The following is a 22,064-nucleotide window of genomic DNA, read 5'->3' on the forward strand; positions in this document are numbered from 1 at the left end:
TTCAGCCATCACCGCTACCTCCCATGGAGGTAGGATGTTGGAGTCAGGACTTGAACCCAAGCACCCAATAGCCAAGTAGCATCTTAACTTCTAAAGTCCTGCCCCCAGCTTAATTTGATGTCAGGTTCAAGCATTTCCTTTTTAAAGATTTATTTATTTGAAAGGCAGAGAGAGAGATCTTCCATCTACTGGTTTACTCCCAATGGCTACAACAGCTAGACCTGGGCCAGGCTGAAGCCTGGAGCTTCATCCAGGTCTCCCATGTGGGTGGCGAGGGCCCAAGGACTTGGGCCATCTTCTACTGCTTTCTCAGGCACATTAGTGGGGAGCTGGATCGGAAATGGAGCAGCCATGGCTCAAACCGGTGCCCATGTGGGATGCCAGCACTGTAGGTGGCAGCTTAACCCATTACACCACAACATTGGCCCCCAGTTTAAAACACTTGAAAGAATGTGCTACTAAAACAAATCCTGCTAGCTGCATGTCAAGCACATAAACTTTTTTTTTTTTTTTTGAAGATTTGAGAGGTAGAGTTATAGACAGTGCCGGCCCCCATTAACGTCTCTACCCATCACTGCATGGACATGTGGAGTTCTCAGTTGAGGCTGGTGTCATCAACTCTCCTTAGAGATGTTTGCCACCTCTTCCCTCCATTCACCACAGAACCACCACAGAGAGGTTCTGAAAAAGTAAAGCTGATTCTTGTTACACACTCCCCCACTGAAGGTCTTCAAGGGTTTCTATTATCTGCTTGCAGCTTTCTGTCCCTTTTCATCAAAACCCTTACCACAGCCAGAATTTTACAAGTCTTTATGTGACCATCTGAATGTTTATCTCTAATTGGAGGATGCACAGAGGCTGTCTTTATCTTTTATCCTGAGTACTACCCATAGTATCTTGTTTTTATTTGAAACATTTATTTTATTTTAAATTTATTTGAGTTAGAGAGAGAGGCAGAGAGAAAGGTCTTCTATCTGTTGGTTCCCTCCCCAAATGACTGCAACGACCAGAGGTGGGCTGATCCGAATCAGGAGCCAGGAGCTTCTGGATCTATCATGTGGGTGCAGGGGCCCAAGCATTTGGGCCATTTTCCACTGCTTTCCCAGGCCATTAGCAGAGAGCTGGATCAGAAGTAGAGCAGCTGGGACACAAACTGGTGCTCATATGGGATGCCAGCACCACGGGCAGAGGCTTAGCCCACTATGCCACAGCGCTGTCTCCTCATGACATCTTATAATGTTAAATGACCATTTAGGCTAGCCACTTGGCCAAAGTACTTGGCCTAAGTGAAGGATGTTTTATTACTTTTATTATCCTGTTAAGCTCAGTTTACAACTGGAGACAAATTATGTATGATCCAGTTAACTTTTAAATATTACTGAATGTTATGTACCTATATCTTAACAAAAGAACAATGACTTATCAGTGCTGTCACAACACCTGCTCCATGTAGGAATACCAGCAGTCAACATGAAGCCCGACTGTTTTCAGATTGAGCATGCACCCTTAGGTCAGAGGACACATGGGACACTGCTTCCCAATTCCTAAATTTACAGAGAAAGATGTTTCCAGAGATAAGTATTATGAAATCAGTAGGAAGATAAACCAGATTCTCTTTTTTTAATATTTATTTATTAAAAAGTCAGAGTTACACAGAGAGAGGAGAGGCAGAAAGAGAGAGGTCTTCCATCCGATGGTTCACTCTCCAATGGCCACAATGGCCGGAGCTGTGCCGATCCGAAACCAGGAGCCAGGAGCTTCTTCTGGGTCTCCCACGCGGGTGCAGGGGCCCAAGGACTTGGGCCATCTTCTACTGCTTTCCTATCCAGAGAGCTGGATCGGAAGTGGAGCAGCCAGCTCTTGAACAGGCGCCAATATGGAATGCCAGAACTGCAGGCCAGGGCATTAACCTGCTGCACCACAGCGCCAGCCCCTGAACCAGATTCTTAAGACAAATGGCTATGAAATGGAGACAGAAGAGTCTAGTTTTTCCATCTTCTACAAACTGCTTCACAAGTCACTTGGAAAATCAGCCGAGAGGTAAACAGTAAACACAATCTCTCCCATTCCTGAAGACAGTCCTTCCAAAGAGATGGCAAGATGGCACTTGCTGTTGAAGACAGCAGTGAGCTCTGAAGCTGATTCTCAGGTCTTGGTTCTGGTCAGTTCTCTGGCTTGGTCTGGTCAGGTGCTACTTGCTTCAGAATCTTCATTAGTGAATGCAAGCGACTGTGCGTGAGCATTATCTTCTCTTTCAGCTGGGAAGAGAAATGCATCAGGGCACCTTAAGCTCGACTTGAATCTGCTGGTTATAAGACCACTTTAAGCTACCTCTAGTGATAAAAGAACATTTGTTCTATTCGTGAAAGAACTTTATACAACAAACACAATGAGAGTCCCCAGACAGCCTTTCATGTGGAGTGAGTCCCATGGTTCCTTGGTTCCTAAGCATCACTGCTTCTGTGAACACCAAAGTGGCAGCACAAAGCTCTGTGGCGGCAAAAGCGTCTTTTCCAGTACCAAGCATCTAGCTTTCCATTCAGCACTCTGTTAAACGCTGTCACAGATGCCTTTCTGACTTTACTATTCTGCCAATGACTCTCAAAAGTAGCTCTCATTATTATAAGGTTTAGAACAGATGTTTGCCGTAGTTAGGTCATTTTAAGAGTTCTTTTATGAGGGTGGGCATTGTGACACAGCATGGCAAATCACCCCTTGGGACACCCACATCCTGTTAAGAGTGCCTGGGATCAAGTCGCAAGTCTGCTTCTGACCCAATTCACGCTGATGTGTCTACAGTGTAGCAGATGATGGCCCTAGTACTTGGCTTCCTGTCATGCATATGGGAGACCTCGATGGAGTTCTCGGCTCCTGGCTTTCACCTGGCCCAGCCCTAGCTATTGCAGGTATTTGGACAGTGAACCAGGGAAGAAGGATCTCTCTCTCCCGCTGTCACGCTGCCTTTCAAATAAATATTTTTAAGAAAAAAAAATGGTCTAACAAATATATTTTGAAACAATATAATTTAAAACCAATCATGCTGGTGTTACTCAGCATTTGTACTTTGAATCATGAATAAAGCTGAGCCCCAGGAAGGATCTTCTTAGCCATCCAGTTCCCTGATTCTACAAAACTTCTCTTTATCTACCAGCTTCTTCCTAATTGACTTACCACCAAAATCTTCAATTTGGGACACTTTTAGACCTGAACTTCCCCCACGCTGTTTCAAGTAGTCAGTTCCCTGGGGAGAGCATCAGGTTTCTCTGCCTCCTTCCCAGGAAAAATCCCTTGGCCACTGCTTCCAAGCTGGGTGGTGGGGACAGTCTCTCGGACTGTCACTCCTGCTTTTGCCTCGGCTACCATGGAATTTCCATGCTACAAGCAAGCCGGGATAGGGATGCTTGAGTGTCCAGTGTTCTTGGCCTGTTGTGCCTGCACAAGAGCTAATACTTGTCAGATGGCAGTTCCTGCCTGGAGTAGAGCTTCTGCAACAGAGTGGAGGTGGGGATGAGAAAGTAGAGGTGGGGATGGCCTGCCTCTCCCAGGGGTCTGCCATTGCCCTGTACTGGGGACTAGGGGCAAAGAATCCCTGTGTGGCTGGCTGCATCTTCTCAGCTGGGGAAGAGGAGGGAGGCTAGGAGCAGGTTGTAGCTCCAATGCCACAGGCTCTCACTTTTCATCAAGGTTTAGTGGATGTAGGGGCCGGCGCCATGGCGCAGTAGGTTAATCCTCCGCCTGCAGTACTGGCATCCCATATAGGCACCAGTTCTAGTCTCAGCTGCTCCTCTTCCAATCCAGCTCTCTGCTGTGGCCTGGGAAAGCAGTGGAAGATGGCCCAAGTCCTTGGGCCCCTGCACCTGTGTGGGAGACCAGAAGAAGCACCTGGCTCCTGGCTTTGGATCAGCACAGCTCCAGCTGTTGCAGCCACCTGGGGAGTGAACCAACGGAAGAAAGACCTTTCTCTTTCTGTCTCTCCCTCTCACTGGCTATAACTCTACCTCTCAAATAAATGAATAAAATCTTAAAAAAAAAAAAAAAAAAAGGTTTAGTGGATGTTCTCAACTATTTCTTTCTCCATTTCTTGAATGGCTTTAGGAAAATTTCCAGACTTAAAATCACTCTTCCGTACCATTTACTTCTGCTAATGGAGCTCCCCAAGCTCGCATTCTGAAGTGATCTCCCATAACCCATTATTTTTCCACACCATACTTATCAATTCTCTCATCAACTTAGTTATTTAGAGTAGGGAGTGGTAAGCTATAGACCATGGGCCAGCCTGCTGCCCATTTTAGTAAATGAAGCTTTACTGTAAGATAGCCATGCCTATTTGTTTATGTACTGTCTGTGGCTGTTTCTGCACTGCTGTGGCAGTGACCATACAGTCACAAAGCTTAAAATATCTGTCATCTGGCCCTTTATGGGAAAAGCTGCCAACCCCTGGCTTAGAAGATGGCCTCGTAAGTGTAGCAAGCTTTGCAAAAAAATTTAAAAAATCATTGTTGCCTATCCTTAACATTATTCCTATTATAAAACTTTGAAAAATAAATGTCATTGGTTACTAAATGTGTAATTAGTAAACTATTAATACTTCTAAGCATAAAACCAACAATAAATCCTAAAGTTGTTCTTCTAAGAATAATTAAGTTATAGCCATGTTTTCAGTAGAGTCTGCAAGCTACCAAAACGAAGCTGCTTTATTCAGCTCAAAGCCATCATCCACTTATTTTCTTAATTTATTTTAAAGATTTATTTATTTATTTAAAAGAGTTACACAGAGAGAGAGGTATCTTCCATCCACTGGTTCACTCCCCAGCTGGCCACAACAGCTGGAGCTGCGCCAATCTGGAGCCAGGAGCATCTTCTGGGTCTCCCACGTGGGTGCAGGGGCCCAAGGACCTCGGCCATCTTCGTACTGCTTTCCCAGGCCATAGCAGAAAGAATCATCCACTTCTTTTTTTTTTTGACAGGCAGAGTGGACAGTGAGAGAGAGAGACAGAGAGAAAGGTCTTCCTCTTGCCGTTGGTTCACCCTCCAATGGCCGCCGCGGCCGGCGAGCTGCGGCCGGCGCACCGCGCTGATCCGATGGCAGGAGCCAGGAGCCAGGTGCTTTTCCTGGTCTCCCATGGGGTGCAGGGCCCAAGCACCTGGGCCATCCTCCACTGCACTCCCTGGCCACAGCAGAGAGCTGGCCTGCAAGAGGGGCAACTGGGACAGAATCCGGCACCCCAACCGGGACTAGAACCCGGTGTGCAGGCGCCGCTAGGCAGAGGATTAGCCTAGTGAGCCAAGGTGCCGGCCAGAATCATCCACTTCTAAAGCCCATTTAAACAGGAATGCCGGGGCCAGCGCTCTGGTGCAGTGGGTTAACACCCTGGCCTGAAACGCCGGCATCCCATATGGGCAGGTTTGAGACCTGGCTGCTCCACTTCCAATCCAGCTCTCTGCTATGGCCTGGGAAGGCAGTAGAAGATGGCACAAGTCCTTGGGCCCCGGCACCCACGTGGGAGACCCGGAAGAAGATCCTGGCTCCAGATCAGTGCAGCTCCGGTCACTGTGGCCAATTGGGGAGTGAACCAGCGGATGGAAGACCTCTCTCTGCCTCTCCTCTCTCTGTGTAACCCTGACTTTCAAATAAATAAATAAATGTTTAAAAAATAAACAAACATGCTTAATAACCATTTTACTACTTTCCTGAGACACAAATAGGCTGCAAATAGGACAACTCCATCTTAGTAGAGGAGAAAACAGGAGTGCAGTACTGAGCAGCTCCCCGAGCCCTCAAACTAGACTGTACAACATGGCCTTGATATAGAAAGGAACCTGATGAGCATGATGAAACTTTACCTCTGCAATCTTTTCTGGTAGGGGCACACTGTGAATATCCACCTCAGATGCATCCACTATGGCTTTTGTTTTCAAGAGATAGCTACACAGAAAACAGAGAAAATATGAATGTCATACCACAGTGAAGATTATCAGTAAATGGAACTTCCCCTCTAATGCAAGTATCTGCCCAACAAAGCCTGCCTTTTTACTGATTTCAAGACACATGATGGGCCGGCGCCGCGGCTCACTAGGCTAATCCTCCGCCTTGCGGCGCCGGCACACCAGGTTCTAGTCCCGGTCGGGGCGCCGGATTCTGTCCCGGTTGCCCCTCTTCCAGGCCAGCCCTCTGCTGTGGCCAGGGAGTGCAGTGGAGGATGGCCCAAGTCCTTGGGTTCTGCACCCCATGGGCGGCAATGGAGGGTGAACCAACGGCAAAGGAAGACCTTTCTCTCTCTGTCTCTCTCTCACTGTCCACTCTGCCTGTCAAAAAATAAAAATATAAAGACACATGATGTATTTTTTTAGAAAAACAAATTGTCAATAAATCATAAGAGACGCTATACCTCAATCTATTCCTTCCTAGAAGTAAAACTCTGCTAGGGCAAAATTAAGACAAACATGAATGTCAAAGGAATAATCGGGCTGGCGCTGCGGTGCAGTGGGTTAAAGCCACCGCCTGCAGCACCAGCATCCCATATGGGTGCCGGTTTGAGTCCTGGCTGCTCCTCTTCCAATTCAGGTCTCTGCTACAGCCTGGGAAAACAGTAGAAGATGGCCCAAGTCCTTGGGCCTCTGTACCACATGGGAGACCTGGCAGAAGCTCCTGGCTCCTGGCTTTGAATCAGCTCAGCTCTGGCTGTTGTGGTCATTTGGGGAGTGAACCAGCAGATGGAAGACCTCCCTCTGTCTCTGGCTCTACCTCTCTAACTCTTGTCTTTCATATAGGTAAAATAAATCTTTAAAAAAAAGGGGCGGGGGGAGAATCATGATGAGTGTAAGCTCTCCCAGTGGACCCTGAAGACTTTTACTGAAGCACAGTTTGAAGGACGGTCAGTGATCACATTGTGACAAGTGTTTCTTGCCTACCGGAATCTTGCTCACAGAATCCAGATTTTATCTAAGGCAGCAGTGTGCCCAGTCCTAAGAAATAAAACGTAACTACTCTAAGCCCATGGAGACAAGACTACGGTCACATATTTGACTCCCCAGGTTAAGGTGAGCACGCGACATGTTTACAGACATTCGAATAAGGACATTTTTGCTGATAAAAAGAGAACCTTGTGGGGCTGGCGCTGTGGCACAGTGTTTGGTTAAAGCCCTGGCCTGAAGCGCCGGCATCCCATATGGGCGCTGGTTCTAGTCCCAGCTGCTCCTCTTCCGATCCAGCGCTCTGCTCTGGTCTGAGAAAGCAGTGGAAGATGGCCCAAGTCCTTGGGCTCCTACACCCGCTTGGGAGACCCGGAAGAAGCTCCTGGCTTCGGATTGGTGCAGCTCTGGCTATTGCAGCCATCTAGGGAGTGAACCAGTGGATGGAAGACCTCTCTCTCTGTCTCTACCTCTCTCTGTAACTTAGTCTTTCAAATAAATAAATAAAAAAAACTTTAAAAAAAAAAAAACAAAAAACAAAAGGAGAACCTTGTGTTCTCCACTGCCCATATCTGTTTCTTTTCTGATGGGGTTGCATTAATGCTTATCACCGAAGGAGCCATCCTGTATAAGACAACAAGGCCATGAGAACCATGGGGATGGTGACCCAGAGCACTGTCAGGCCTCAGCTGGGCCTCAAAGAGGCACACGGAGCAGTCAACTGGCCCCACCACTTACTGAAAGCCCCTGGTAGGTTTTCTGTTATTAACAACCAGTCATTTTAATAAAACATAGATTATCTTTCCTGACTCATGCTACTTAAACTTCCTAATTTCTACTTAAAAACAATGTACTGGCCGGCGCCGCGGCTCAACAGGCTAATCCTCTGCCTAGCGGCGCCGGCACACCGGGTTCTAGTCCCGGTCGGGGCGCCGGATTCTGTCCCGGTTGCCCCTCTTCCAGGCCAGCTCTCTGCTGTGGCCAGGGAAGGCAGTGGAGGATGGCCCAAGTGCTTGGGCCCTGCACCCGCATGGGAGACCAGGATAAGTACCTGGCTCCTGCCTTCAGATCAGCGTGGTGCACCAGCCGCGGCGGCCATTGGAGGGTGAACCAACGGCAAAAGAAGACCTTTCTCTCTGTCTGTCTCAGTGTCCACTCTGTCAAAAAAAAAAAAAAAAAAAAAAAAAAAAAAAAGAATGTACTGACCAATCCGCTGCCTTCCCAGGCTCATTAGCAGGAAGCTGGATCAGAAGCACAGTATCAGCACCTGGATACCAGATGCCTGCAGCACAAGCAGTGACCCCTACAGTTATCTTTAAGAGGTACTGAGTGGCTGCAGCATCTTCTTGGGTCCCCAGTCTTTTCTGATAAACAGTACCAGATTTTACTCACCACACCATTTTGTCACTGGAAAGGCAGAAATGACCTCTCAAGGCAGCCAGGGCAGCATGAGTAGAATATAGATGGAAACCAATGGGAATCCCACAGGAATTACAGAACAAAAGGTTGTAAGTGCTGAGGGGGGAAAATAGAGCATGGGTAAGAAATAAAATCAGAGAATACATAACAGGTAATTAATCTCAGGGAACATTCCTATCACCTAAGACATAGGTGAGGGGCCGTGTTGTGGTATAGCAGAAAAAGCTGCTACCTGCTCCTGTGACACATTCCATATGGGTGCCAGTTCAGGACCCGACTGCTCTACTTCCAATCCAGTGCCCTGCTGATGCACCTAGGAAAGGAGGGGAAGATGGCCCATATGCTTAGGCCCCTGCACCTCTCTCCCTTCGTGGGAGACCTCGAAGAAGCTCCTGGCTTCAGTCTGGCCTAGTTCCAGCCATTGTGGCTGTTTGTAGAGTGAACCAGTGTATGGAAGATCTCCCTCCCTCTCTTTCTGTAAACTCTGCCTTTCAAATAAACAAATAATAAATCTTAAAAAAAAAAAAAAAAGACGACAAGGGGCCAGTGTTGTACAATCATGGGTAAAGCTGCTGCCTACAATGCCAATAGTTGAGTCTTAGCTACTACACTTCCAATGGCCTAGCCCAGCCCTGGCCATTGCAGCCATTTGGGGAGCGAACCAGCAAACAGAAGAGCGCTCTCTGTCTCTCTCTCTCTTTATAACTCTGCCTTTCAAATAAATAAATCTTAGGAAAAAAATACAACTGAAAATTACTATAATTAGGGATGAGTCTGCAAAAATGACACATTCAAGGCCGGCGCTGCGGCTCACTAGGCTAATCCTCCGCCTTGCGGCGCCAGCACACCGGGTTCTAGTCCCGGTCGGGGCGCAAGATTCTGTCCCGGTTGCCCCTCTTCCAGGCCAGCCCTCTGCTGTGGCCAGGGAGTGCAGTGGAGGATGGCCCAGGTGCTTGGGCCCTGCACCCCATGGGAGATCAGGAGAAGTACCGGGCTCCTGCCATCGGATCAGCGCGGTGCACCGGCCACAGTGCACTGACCGCAGCGGCCATTGGAGGGTGAACCAACGGCAAAGGAAGACCCCTCTCTCTCTCTCACTGTCCACTCTGCCTGTCAAAAAAAAAAAAAAAAAAAATGACACATTCAAGAGAAAAGTTTACTCAGACTTAATTAGACCCTAGGTAACAGATACCCTCAAGGATTCTGGCCAGAAAAGCAATCATGGATGCATAACTATCATGTCAGTAGAGAAAGGTAATTTACCCTTGTAAAGCAGAAAAAGTTAATTTGATTGATTTAAATATTTAAAGTGACTACCGTGTTTAAAATAGCTACCACTGTAAGAATTCACAGTTCATTAAAAAACAAGTTGATTGAAGGCTTACTGAACAATTTATTGATAAAACTCTGATTTTTCTTTTGCAGAATTTTAAAAATCAACTGAAAAATATTTAGATTCAAAGCAAAAGAAAGGAATCCAATACCCCAGCAAGCCATTTGTTTTCTTTTCCTTTATCCTCTGAAAGATTACTGTATCAAGCATCAAATAGTTGATTTTAGTTTTTGTTAAACGATTGACAAAACACCATATTTATAGTATATGAGACATATCCAAAAATTACAAAGAAACACTTTAAAAAAACCAAGGTCCAGCTGGTGCCGCGGCTCACTAGGCTAATCCTCCACCTTGCGGCGCCGGCACACCGGATTCTAGCCCCAATCGGGGCGCCGGATTCTGTCCCGGTTGCCCCTCTTCCAGGCCAGCTCTCTGCTATGGCCCGGGAGTGCAGTGGAGGATGGCCCAAGTGCTTGGGCCCTGCACCCCATGGGAGACCAGGAGAAGCACCTGGCTCCTGGCTTCGGATCAGCGCGGTGCACTGGCCGCAGCGCGCCGGCCATTGGAGGGTGAACCAACAGCAAAGGAAGACCTTTCTCTCTGTCTCTCTCTCTCTCACTGTCCACTCTGCCTGTCAAAAAACAAACAAACAAACAAACAAACACCAAGGTCCAACATTGAAGTGCAGCATTGCAATGCCAGCATCCCATACAGGAGCCCTGGTTTGAGTCCTTACTGCTCAGCTTCCAATCCAGCTCCCTAATATGCTGAGGAACGAGCAGATGATGGCCCAAGTACTTGGGTCTGTCACCCATGTGGGAGACTCAGATGGAATTCCTGGCTCCTGGCTTTGGCTTAGCCCTGCCTTAGCCATTATGGCCAATTGAGGAGTGAGCCAGCAGACAGAAGATCTCTGTGGCACTGCCTTTCAGAGCACCAGTTTAAGTTCTGGCTGCTCCACTTCTATCTAGCTCCCTGCTAATGTAGCTGAGACAGCAGCAGAAGACAGCCCAAGTTCTTAGGCCCCTCTACCTACATGGGAGATTTGGACAGAGATCCAGGCTTCTGTCTTCAGCCTGGCCATTGTGGCCATTTGAGGAATGAACCAGTGGATAGGAAGATCAATCTCTCTTTTTCTCTCTGCAACGCTGCCTGGTCATTTATGTGGGCTTGGCTGGGGCTGGGCCAGGTTGAAGCTGGGACCCAAGTACTTAAACAATTATCTGGTTCCTCACAGAGTGCACATTAGCATGAAGCTGGATGGGAAAGGAGAGCTGGGAGTGAAACCCAGACACTTCAGTATGGGATACAGGCGTATTATCGGCTGCCCCAAACACCCACCCAACAATTTTAAGTTTTCTAGTTTTGTTTAAAAAAAATGAAAACAGGAAAATTAGTTTTAAAATATTTTAGGTCACTCAATATATAAAAGGCTACTTCAACACCTACTATCATTATCTCCATTCTGAATGGCTCATAGGAACAGCAAAGGACTGTATGCATTATCCACCTTTTTTTTTTTTAAGACTTATTTATTTGAAAGTCAGAGTTACACAGAGAAGGAAAGGCAGAGGGAGGGAGGGAGGGAGGGAGAGGGAGAGGGAGAGGGAGAGGGAGAGGGAGAGGGAGAGAGAGAGAGAGACACCTCCCATCCGCTGGTTCACTCCCAAACCGGCCACAATGGCTAGCTGGAGTTGCGCCGACTGATCCGAAGCCAGGAGCCAGGAGCTTCTTCCAGGTCTCCACGTGGGTGCAGGGACTCAAGGCCTTGGGCCATCTCCCACTGCTCTCCCAGGCTACAGCAGAGAACTAGATGGGAAATGGAGCAGCCATTGCCCATATGGGATACCGGCACTGCAGGCGGTGGCTTTACCTACTGGCCCCTGCATATCCACCTTTTTAAGAGAAGATTTACAAAGCTTCTGCCTCTGGCCCCAAATCCCCAATTTCCAAGCAGGCCACTGCCCTTCCCCTCCCTATCCCCTGTAGGCGGGAAGAGGGTTCTTTCAGGGATGAGGAATGAGCACCTTTCGGTTGGGAGAGAGGAGGGCAGGTGCTGTGCTTAGTTTGCTAGGTCTCTCCACAGCTCCAGAACTTCTGGGGTTGCTGGCTAATACTTTAAGCAAACCGTGGTCAGAGCGAATGGCCTTCTGTGAAAGCTGACACTCAGAATTGAGAAGCCTGATATACCGAATTCACGGAGTATATTATCATCACTTGTAAATCTCAGCGCAGGCCAGATACAAATACTAAGCAGTACTTAAGTACAAAACATTCGCCTTGTGTTCCTCCTGTTTCTCAGGGTAATGAATTCATCAGTCCTACCACAGCTTAGGACAAACCCCCAAGTCCCAGTTATCGCAAACGACTGTAGCTGAGGCCGTTATTCTTACTGTAAGCCGAAAGGCCGTTCTGTGTTCCACTCATTTCACATGTCCACGACCTCAGAGGATCTCAGATCTCACACACAAACGCTAACTTTTCCACCTTCCGTAAAGCATCAGGAGTAAGCGGGTCGAAGCAGCATCCCCCGCTTCACACACCCGGCGTGCAGCACAACACAGGAACCAAGTCTTCCTCCCGGCACGCGTCAGCTCCTCGGTCTCCTTAAATCGGGGGGACTAGAGACGCACCGGGCACCTCCGGCACCCACCTGAATTTGAGCGAACCTTCAATACCAACTAGCAAGGGCTCTTCCAAAACGACGTCCCTGGTGACTCCTAGAAGACACACACCGGTCAGAATCGGTACCTCCGAGGGCCCCGAAAAGGAGAGCCTCCCGCCTAGACCGAGGCAACAGGGCCACGGAAACCAAAAGAAATCCTCCGCTCGCCCCCGGCTTGGAGGCTACTTTCCACCCAAAATTCCATTGCGGGCGGAGAAAGCACCCACGCCCCCTCGGGCCCGCCCCCGCCAGACACCCCCCCACTCACTGGAGAAGACCACGGCCCCGAGGGACCGCGACAGGTCCCAGGCGAGGTGCACCGAGTCGGCGAGCACCGCGTAGCACTGCGCGCACTGGAACACGGCGCATCTCTCGGGCTGCAGCCACGACGGCAGGCGCGGCCCGGCGGCCGACTCCTCCGCCCCGCGTCCCGTGGGGCCGAGCGGCGAGGACCCCTCCACCACCTGCGTGTCCCACTCCATGGACGCTGCAGAAGAAGCTTCGCTGGTCGCTTCCTTAGCACTATCACAGAAGTCACCGCGGGGCGGCTGTGCACGGTGGGCACGCAGCGGCCGCCGCCGAGCAGCCATCTTCCTGACTCCCGCGCCGCGGCTCCGAAAACTCACCAGGTCCCGCCCCGGGCGCGGATTCTGTGCCCTCATTGGGCAGCGGTCGTTCAGGGGCTCCGCCGCGCACTGGCCGTCCTGGCGCGCCTCACACGCCTGTTGGCGCCTGCGTATTGCTGAGACGGAGGGTGGACCGTGCGCCTGCACAGGGCGAGAAGTCAGCCTTTCTATTGGTCAGCGTCGGAAACCCCGCCTTCGAGGCAGTTTCAGCCAATGGAAGTGCAGAGCTCATCATTTAAACTAGTTATAAAATTCTGCGGAGTCAACGCTTAAAGCGGCGCCAGTTTTGAAGGGAGCCGAGTAGGGTTGCGGTTCGAGCCTGTGTTTACCGCGTCGGTTACAGGTCACGATGACCGTCCCCTCTCCGGAGGAGCTGGACTCCTTCAAGTACAGTGACCTGCAAAATTTAGCCAAGAGTCTGGGCCTCCGGGCTAACCTGAAGGTACGGGGCCGGCGGGCTGGGTGTGAGAAGAGGGCTCGGGGAGACGCGGTGGGCGCGGCCGGGCGGCGTCGGCGTCGGGGCGGCTTCGCGGCGGCCCGGGGCCCTGCGGTACTGCCACAGGGCTAGTTTTGGTTTTGCTGGAAGCAGTGTAGCACTCCCCAGGGCATCAGTTGGGCCAGAACGGCCGGAGAATCGTGTGTCTAACGCCGCCTAATTGTTAGGCAACTGAAGAAATTGTTGGCGTGGCTTCGGGGAAACTCCCGGTGGCAGCAACGTCTGTGAATTATGATACCGCCCATAATGCCTTGATCATCTTTGCCTGGGGCGCTGACAGAGGAAGGAATTGTAGCGGGCCCAGCCCGCGCACAGATTTTTAGCTCTAACCTAGTGTGAACAGGGACCGATCACTGAGGTTGTGATCTTTTTCAAAGCCGCGAGGCCTCTGCGAGACTGCAGGACTTTAAGGAAAACATGTAACCTGCAGTATCTTTGCAGAGATCCAGTGGTTGCGTGTGGGGAGGGGGAGGCATTGTGAGGATTCGATGGAGGACTGGAGTTTTATTCATTCCCGTATAGTAATGTATATTCTGCAGATATATCTTGCAGGCTGTAATTATTTACCCTGAAAGCCTTCATCAGTCATCACAAATGTTTTTAAATCGTTTAAACAAAATCAGGGCCCAGGTACTTGTTGGCTGAATCGTAAAGGAGTGTCTTTGAAGCTGTGTCTGGGCTGTCGTGTTTAACGGTTGGCTGCCCAGTAGTTCGTGAGAAAGCGACATTCAGTTCCCTAGGCATTTTGCTGTCTGGCTGGGATCTTCTTTGTCCAAGCCTGCATCCCTGAATTCTTGGCACCTTAGTACATCTTTTGTGCCATTGCTCATTTTGACCCTTTGCCCTGGGTCTCCTTCACTCTCCTTTATCTGCGTGACTAATGTGGCCACCAGTTTGGTGCCTGGTCGCCTCCTTTTCATTCTCTGGGCTACAGGTCCCCTACCTGAGTGACCCCAGGAATGCTGTGCTTTCAAAGCAGTTTATTTCCGAGTATTCTCTACCAATACTTACCAGGTTCCTCCTTGCACTCTGGTTATTTGTGTATGTGTGTATCTTTCTCCACTAGAGGTGAATTTTCTTGGATAGAAACTTCATCGGTCCACCTTGGAAGCCTCGATGGCACTAAGTGCAGCCATTTTATGGAGGAGATACTAAACAGTTATTTAGAACTGTTATTAACAGCTCTGCTTGGCAATGCTAGAATACTGCACCGGGGGCTGGCGATGTGTTGCAGTGGGTTGAGCTGCCGCCTGCAATACCAGCATCCCATATGGAAGCCACTTTGAATTCGGATTGTTCCACTTCCAGTTGAGCTCCATGCAAATGGGCCTGGGAGAAGCAGCAGAAGATGGTCCAAGTACTTGGGGCCCTGCACCCTCATGGGAGGCCAGGCTGAAGCTCCTGGCTGAGCCCTGGCCATGGTGGCCGTGGGGAAGAACTGCTATAATCCAAAAGTTGTACTTTTGAAATTTATATTTATTAAATAAATAAAAGTTTTCTATTCAAAAAAAGAGTGACCCAGTGGATGGAAGATCTGTCTGTCCTCCTTTCTCTCCCCCCCCACAACCCCGTAACTTTGTCGGTCAAACAAATAAAACTTTAAAAACAAACCAGAAGGAGCTGGTGCTGTGGCGTAGCGGATAAAGCCGCTGCCTGCAGTGCCGGTTCGAGTCCTGGCTGCTGCTCTTCTGATCCAGCTCTCTGCTGTGGCCTGGGAAAACAGTGGACGATGGCCCAAGTCCTTGGGCCCCTGCACCTCCAAGGGAGACCCGGAAGAAGCTCCTGGCTCCTGGCTTCAGATTGGGGAGTGATCTGCCTCTCCTTCTTTCTCTGTGAAACTCTGACTTTCAAATAAATAAATATTAAAAAAAAAAAAAACACAGAAAATAGTTTGATTGGTAGTAGAATTAGGTGGACATTCCTCACTGGTTCAGAGCCCTGGCTAACATGAAGGCCCTGCCTGATTGCCTGCTGCAAGTTAGATGTATTCTGAACGTCTGCCCATCATAGTCTTTTTTTTTTTTAAATTTTTTTATTTTATTTTTATATTGACAGGCAGAGTGGACAGTGAGAGAGAGAGACAGAGAGAAAGGTCTTCCTTTGCCGTTGGTTCACCCTCCAATGGCCGCCGCGGCCGGTGCGCTGCGGCCGGCGCACCGCGCTGATCCGATGGCAGGAGCCAGGAGCCAGGTGCTTTTCCTGGTCTCCCATGGGGTGCAGGGCCCAAGCACCTGGGCCATCCTCCACTGCACTCCCTGGCCACAGCAGAGGGCTGACCTGGAAGAGGGGCAACCAGGACAGAATCCGGCGCCCCTACCGGGACTAGAACCCGGTGTGCCGGCGCCGCTAGGCGGAGGATTAGCCTAGTGAGCCGCGGCGCCGGCCCCCATCATAGTCTTTTGAAGCACCTGATCTGGGGTGTCCAATCAACCTGTTTTCAGAGAGGTGGGGTAGTTCAGTGGCTCTCCTTACTACAGACCCCCTTACCTGCCTGGTACACAAAGCAGACAGTTACATGCTGATTGTCAATAAATATTTTTTGCCTTCTTTTTTTTTTTTTTTTTTTTTAAAGTTATGTGAAAGGCAGAATGACAGAGGAGTCTTGCATCTGCTGGTTCCTTCCCCAGATGGCTACAACAGCGGGGGCTGGGCCGGGCTGAAGTCTAGAGGCAGGAACTCAGTGATCTTCCATGTGTGTGGCAGGCACTAAAGGACTTGAGCCGTTTTCCACTGCTTTCCCAGCACTTTAGCAGGGCGCTAGATGGGAAGCAGAGCAGCTGGGACTCAAACTGGACTTCAACATAGATGCTGGTGTTGCAGGCAGCGGCTTAACCCACTGTGGCACAGTGCTTGCCCACAAATAAATCATCTTTGAACAGTACTACCTACTATGGACAAATTTGACCATAGAAGGTTTTATTGTACCCAACTGTAAAAGGATGTTTGAGGTCATTGAGGATAATTGAACTTGGATCAGATATTTACCTTAATATCTTTTTATTTTGTTGATAAATACCTTTTTATTCTGTTGGTCAAGATAATGGCTTTGTGGTTGCATATATATATATATATATTTTTTTTTTTTTGACAGGCAGAGTGGACAGTGAGAGAGAGAGAGAAAAAGGTCTTCCTTTGCCGTTGGTTCATCCTCCAATGGCCGCCGGGGCCGGCGCACCACGCTGATCCGATGGCAGGAGCCAGGTGCTTCTCCTGGTCTCCCATGGGGTGCAGGGTCCAAGAACTTGGGCCATCCTCCACTGCACTCCCTGGCCACAGCAGAGAGCTGGCCTGGAAGAGGGGCAACCGGGACAGAATCTGGCGCCCTGACCGGGACTAGAACCCGGTGTGCCGGCGCTGCAAGGCGGAGGATTAGCCTAGTGAGCCACAGCGCCGGCTGCATATACTTCTTTTCCTTAAAATTAAATTATTATCTCTTAACAGTGCATCACAGCTATTTACAAGGGAAATGTTATGTGTAAAATTTGCTATGATAGGTGTTGGTGCCGTGGCTCACTTGGTTAATCCTCCGTCTACGGAGGCGCCGGGTTCTGTCCCAGTTGCTCCTCTTCCAGTCCAGCTCTCTGCTGTGGCCCAGGAGTGCAGTGGAGGATGGCCCAAGTGCTTGGGCACCTGCACCCACATGGGAGACCAGGAGGAAGCACCTGGCTCCTGGCTTCAGATCGGCGCAGCATGCCAGCCGTAGCAGCCATTTGGGGGGGGTGAACCAATGGAAGGAAGACCTTTCTCTGTCTCTCTCTCTCTCTCTATCACTGTCTATAACTCTACCTGTCAAATAAAAAAAAAATTTGCTATGATATACTCCAGGACAAAAAGGGGAGCTAAATGAAGTGAGAACAGCAGAAAGTTTATAATTATTGAAACTGGTGGGAAGCCTGGGGGTTCTTTATGCTTTTCTCACTACTTTTGTGCTTGAAATTTCCATAATAAGGGCCGGCGCCGTGGCTCAATAGGCTAATCCTCCACCTTGCGGCGCCGGCACACCGGGTTCTAGTCCCGGTCGGGGCGCCGGATTCTGTCCCGGTTGCCCCTCTTCCAGGCCAGCTCTCTGCTATGGCCAGGGAGTGCAGTGGAGGATGGCCCAGGTGCTTGGGCCCTGCACCCCATGGGAGACCAGGAAAAGCACCTGGCTCCTGGCTCCTGCCATCGGATCAGCGCGGTGCGCCGGCTGCAGCGGCGGCCATTGGAGGGTGAACCAACGGCAAAGGAAGACCTTTCTCTCTGTCTCTCTCTCACTGTCCACTCTGCCTGTCAAAAAAAAAAAAAAAAAAAAAAATTTCCATAATAAGATGCTTTAAGTTATTACTGTTGGTACAGTCTAGGAGCTCATTAACTCCATTGCCTTTTTAAGTTCTAAGGGCAAAGTTGGGGGGGGGACTTTTTCTGACAAATTATCCAGATTTGATTAAAACATAACAGAATGCAGTTTCAAAACAAATCCATCAGTGGTGATGGTGTTGTAACAGGTAAAACCACCACCAGCATTGGGCGTTGCCAGCATCCCACACAGCTACCAGTTCCATCTTATGGTAGTTCCATCTACTTCCGATCCAGTTCCCTACTAATGGCCTGGGATAGGCAGTGGAGGATGACTCAAGTTTGGGCCCATGCCACCCATTTGAGAGTCCTGGATATGGAATTCCTGGTCCAGCCCTGGCCGTTGTGGCTAACTGGGGAGAAAATCAGTGGATGAAAGATCTCTCTGTAACTTTGACTTTCAAAAAAATAAATAAATCTTTAAAAAAATCCACCAGTTGTGATACACAGATCAGTTTAAAAGAGAAAATATTAGCTCTTTTGAAACACTTATTTATTCAAAAAGCAGAGTTAGGGAGAGACAGAGCTCTTCCATCTGCTAGTTCACTCTCCAAATGGCCACAATGGCCAGACTGGGCCAGGCCAAAGCCAGGAGCCTGGAGTTTCTTCTGGTTCTTTGACATGGGTGGCAGGGACCCAAATACATGGGCCATCTTCCACTGCTTTCCCAGGCATGTTAGCGTGGAGCTGGATTGGAAGTGGAGCAGCCAGTACTTGAACCTGTGTGCCAGGCAGCAGCTTAACCCATTATGCCACAATGTTGGCCTCAAAATGCTTCTCTTAATGGTAAAGCAAAATAAAGGGGTCAGTTACTGATACGATATTTTTTAAAGTTCATGGGAAATGGAATTAAAAATGTACTTGGGCACAAAGAAGTTTTTAAGTCTATGCAGTATTTTTCACAATCGGCATTTTGGATGAACTTTTGGAAGACCCCTTGTTTGCGTGGATTTCAGGTTTTTTTTCTGTGCCAAAGTAAGCCTTATCTTTTAATTCCACTTTTTACAAACCTTCTGAAATGCCCTCATATTTCTTGTGCAGCCACTGGTCCTTTTCTCCCCTTCTTGCAGTCTTCAATTACAAAGACAGCTGACTGGTTTCTTTCCTCTACGCTGAACTCACCTGAGAATACCCAAGCCTGATCAAACCCTGCTCTGTGCCTAATCCCCGCCTGTACTTATGCAGCTGAGCCTGACTGGAAAAAAATCACTTGACTTTATTGATGGCACTTCTTTCATTTTATGACCCTAACACTTCGACACTTTGTTGGTAGTGATGAACTTTCTCACTGTCAAGGACAATTATTTCTTGTCTTCTTGCCTCAGCTTGGCTCCTCTCCCTCTCTTGATGGGAAAATAGATGAAATCAGTGGGAATGACCTCCTGTTGCCACCTGCAAAGCTTCCACCTGATCACATCTGTACCTACCTGCCTGATTTCAATAAAAGGCTGTACAAAGGCACTCTTTTTTTTTTTTTTCTTAAAGATTTATTGATTGATTGATTTCAGAGGCAGTGTTACAGAGGCAGAGACAGAGAGAGGTCTGCACCCACTGGTTCACTCCCCCAGATGGCCGCAACAGCCAGAGCTGCACCAATCAGAAGCCAGGAGCTACTTCAGGGTCTCCCACATGGGTGCAGGGGCCCAAACACTTGGGCCATCTTCCACTGCTTTCCCAGACCATAGCAGAGAGCTGGATTGGAAGTGGAGGAGCCAGGTCTCGAACCAGTGCCCATATGGGATGCTGGCGCTTCAGGCCAGGGTGTTAACCCACTGTACCACAGCGCCAGCCCCAGCCAAGAGCTTTTCTTGCTGGTCTCCTCCCGGGATGCAGGGGCCTAAAGACTGTGGCCATCTTCTGCTGCTTTCCCAGGTGCATTAGTAGGGAGCTGGAGCGGAAGTCAAGCAGCTGGGACTTGAACCAGTGCCCATATAGGATGCCAGTACTGCGGACGGTGGCTTGACCTGCTGTGCCACAGCACTCTTTCCCTACTCCCCCCCCCCCCCCCCCCAGCTTTTAAGACGCAACTTGAGATGCCCACATCTCTTATCAGAGTTGCTGGGTTTGAGTGCTGGCTGCACGTCCACTCCTAGATTCCTGGTTATGTACACCCTGGGAGGCAGCAGTAGTTGGGTCCCTGTCACCCACGTAAGAGAACTGGATGGAGTTCCAGGCTTTCGGCTTGCCCAGCTCTAGCCATTATAGGCATCTTGGGAGTGAACCAACAGGTGAAAATATCTCTGTGAAGTCTCTGTAACTGATCTTAAAAAAAGCAAAACAAAAACTTCTTGGCAGAAATGCTTATTAATATATAAAGAAAGTAAATATATATAAAAAAATATGAATACTGAGTCTAGACAAGGAGTATGTGAGTACTTTGTGTTTTTAAAAAAGATTTATTATTATCTGAAAGGCTGAGTAACAAGTTGAGACAAAGAGGTTTTCCATCCACGGGTTCTTTCCCCAAAATATTCAGAACAGCCAGGGCAAGACCAGGCCAAAGCCAGAAGCCAGAAACTCCACCCAGGTCTTCCACATGGGTGTGGGGGCCCAAGCACCTGCTGCACCACAGCACCAGCTCTCCAGATCAGCTTTTTAATCTGTCATGTCTACCAGGCACCACAATAGAAACACAACTGGGAGCTTTCCTCTGCTAAACCTGGGATTTGTACAGCATGAATCACCACCTTAGAAGTGGATACAGTTCCCAAGGAAGAAAGAAGGGGGAAGAGAAAGAAGAGAAATGGAGAGGCAGAAAGAGAATAAGTGAGAAAGGAGAAACTAAATCTTAAAAAATGGAGGGGCCGGTGCAGTGCCGGCATCCCATATGGGCACCAGTTTGAATCTTGGCTGCTCCACTTCCAATCCAGCTCTCTGCTATGGCCTAGGAAAGCAGTAGAAGGTGGCCCAAGTGTTTGGGCCCCTGCACCCACGTGGGAGACCCAGAAGAAGCTCCTGGCTCCTGGCTTTGGATCAGAGCAGCTGCAGCCGTTGCAGCCAACTGGGGAGTGAACCATCAGATGGAAGACCTCTCTGTCTCTCTCTCTCTCTCTCTCTGTAACTCTTTCAAGTAAGTAAATAAATCTTGAAAAAAAAAAAATGACAGAAGGACCAAAAAGAAACTGGAAATAGGTGAGAAAGGAAAGAGAAAACTAAGAAATAAAGCTTATTGAAAATTTAGAAAGAGAAAAGGCAAAGATGAGAGAGAACAAGAGAAAGAAAAAAGAGGAAAGGAAGGAGAAAGAGGAAATAAGAGAAATAAGGAAGACAGGAGAAAGCCTAAGGGAAAGAAGAAAGGTGACAAATAAGAAAGGGAAATAAAGGGAGAGAAAAAAGGAATTAAAAAGGAAATAGAAGGCCAGCACCCTGGCTCACTAGGCTAATCCTCCGCCTCTGGCGCCGGCACCCCGGGTTCTAGTCCCGGTCGGGGCGCCGGATTCTGTCCCGGTTGCCCCTCTTCCAGGCCAGCTCTCTGCTGTGGCCTGGGAGTGCAGTGGAGAATGGCCCAAGTGCTTGGGCCCTGCACCCGAGTTGGGAGACCAGGAGAAGCACCTGGCTCCTGGCTTCAGATTGGCACAGCGCACCGGCTGTAGCAGCCATTTGGGGGGTGAACCAACGGAAAAAAGGAAGACCTTTTTGTCGGTCTGTCTCTCTTCTCACTAAAAATCTACCTCCCCCCCCCCCAAAAAAAGGGGGGGAAACAGAAAGAAAAATGGGAAAAGTTGATAAGAAAACAAACACAAGAAACAGCAAAGAAACTACGAAAGAAAGAGCATGTTAGTCTATAGAAGTGTTTATTACATTGTTTTGACTTCCCTCTATGCCTGACATTTTTTTTTCTTTTTTAAAGACTTTATCTTACGTATTAGAAAGGCAGCGTGACAGAGGCAGAGAGAGAGATCTTCCATCTGCTGGTTCACTCCCCAATGACTGCAACAGCCACGGTTGGGCCAGGCTGAAGCCAGGAGCCAGGAACTCCATCCAGGTCTCCCAGATTGGGTGGCAAGGGCCCAAGTACTTGGGCCATCTTCCTCTGCCTTCCCAGGTGCATTAGCAGGTGAAGTGAAGTGAAGTGAAGCATTTGGGACTCTAACTGGTGCTCTGATATGGAATGCCAGTGTCTCAAGTGGCAGCTTAACCTGCTTTGCCACAACGCAGCCCCAAGAATATCTGAATTCTGTCTTGCCAATCATCTCCTTCCCAGAGAAGACTCAACGTGGGGAGGGTCAAGGAACAAGGAGGAGAAAATCAGCTACGCCCATGACTGGCTGGGTG

General features: G+C 49.0%; 2 protein-coding genes across 8 annotated transcripts in view; one reads left to right on the top strand and one right to left on the bottom strand.

Moving 5' to 3' along the window:
• Positions 1–13,094, bottom strand: part of OIP5 (Opa interacting protein 5) — a 17,786-nt gene extending 4,692 nt beyond the window's left edge. The window contains exons 1-5 of one of the 4 annotated variants that reach the window (XM_051822074.2): positions 12,601–13,075; positions 12,321–12,387; positions 8,305–8,427; positions 5,845–5,926; positions 1,610–2,258 (exon numbers count right to left, since the gene is read on the bottom strand). In XM_051822074.2, coding sequence (XP_051678034.2) covers positions 2,163–2,258; positions 5,845–5,926; positions 8,305–8,427; positions 12,321–12,387; positions 12,601–12,994 — 762 coding nt within the window. In that variant the 5' untranslated portion in view covers positions 12,995–13,075 and the 3' untranslated portion in view covers positions 1,610–2,162. Of the gene's footprint in view, positions 1–1,609; positions 2,259–5,844; positions 5,927–8,304; positions 8,428–12,320; positions 12,388–12,600 lie in introns of those variants that run through there. The other 3 variants (XM_051822073.2, XM_051822077.2, XM_051822076.2) reach the window with 3 other exon arrangements.
• Positions 13,095–13,198: 104 nt separating this feature from the next.
• The window catches only part of NUSAP1 (nucleolar and spindle associated protein 1), a 38,330-nt gene continuing 29,464 nt past the window's right edge, over positions 13,199–22,064 (top strand). For all 4 annotated transcript variants that reach the window (XM_008269175.4, XM_008269176.4, XM_008269177.4 and 1 more), the window contains exon 1: positions 13,199–13,400. In XM_008269175.4, coding sequence (XP_008267397.2) covers positions 13,308–13,400 — 93 coding nt within the window. In that variant the 5' untranslated portion in view covers positions 13,199–13,307. The remainder of the gene's footprint in view (positions 13,401–22,064) is intronic.

Source organism: Oryctolagus cuniculus, chromosome 12, assembly GCF_964237555.1.
Source record: "Oryctolagus cuniculus chromosome 12, mOryCun1.1, whole genome shotgun sequence".
NCBI lineage: Eukaryota > Metazoa > Chordata > Mammalia > Lagomorpha > Leporidae > Oryctolagus > Oryctolagus cuniculus.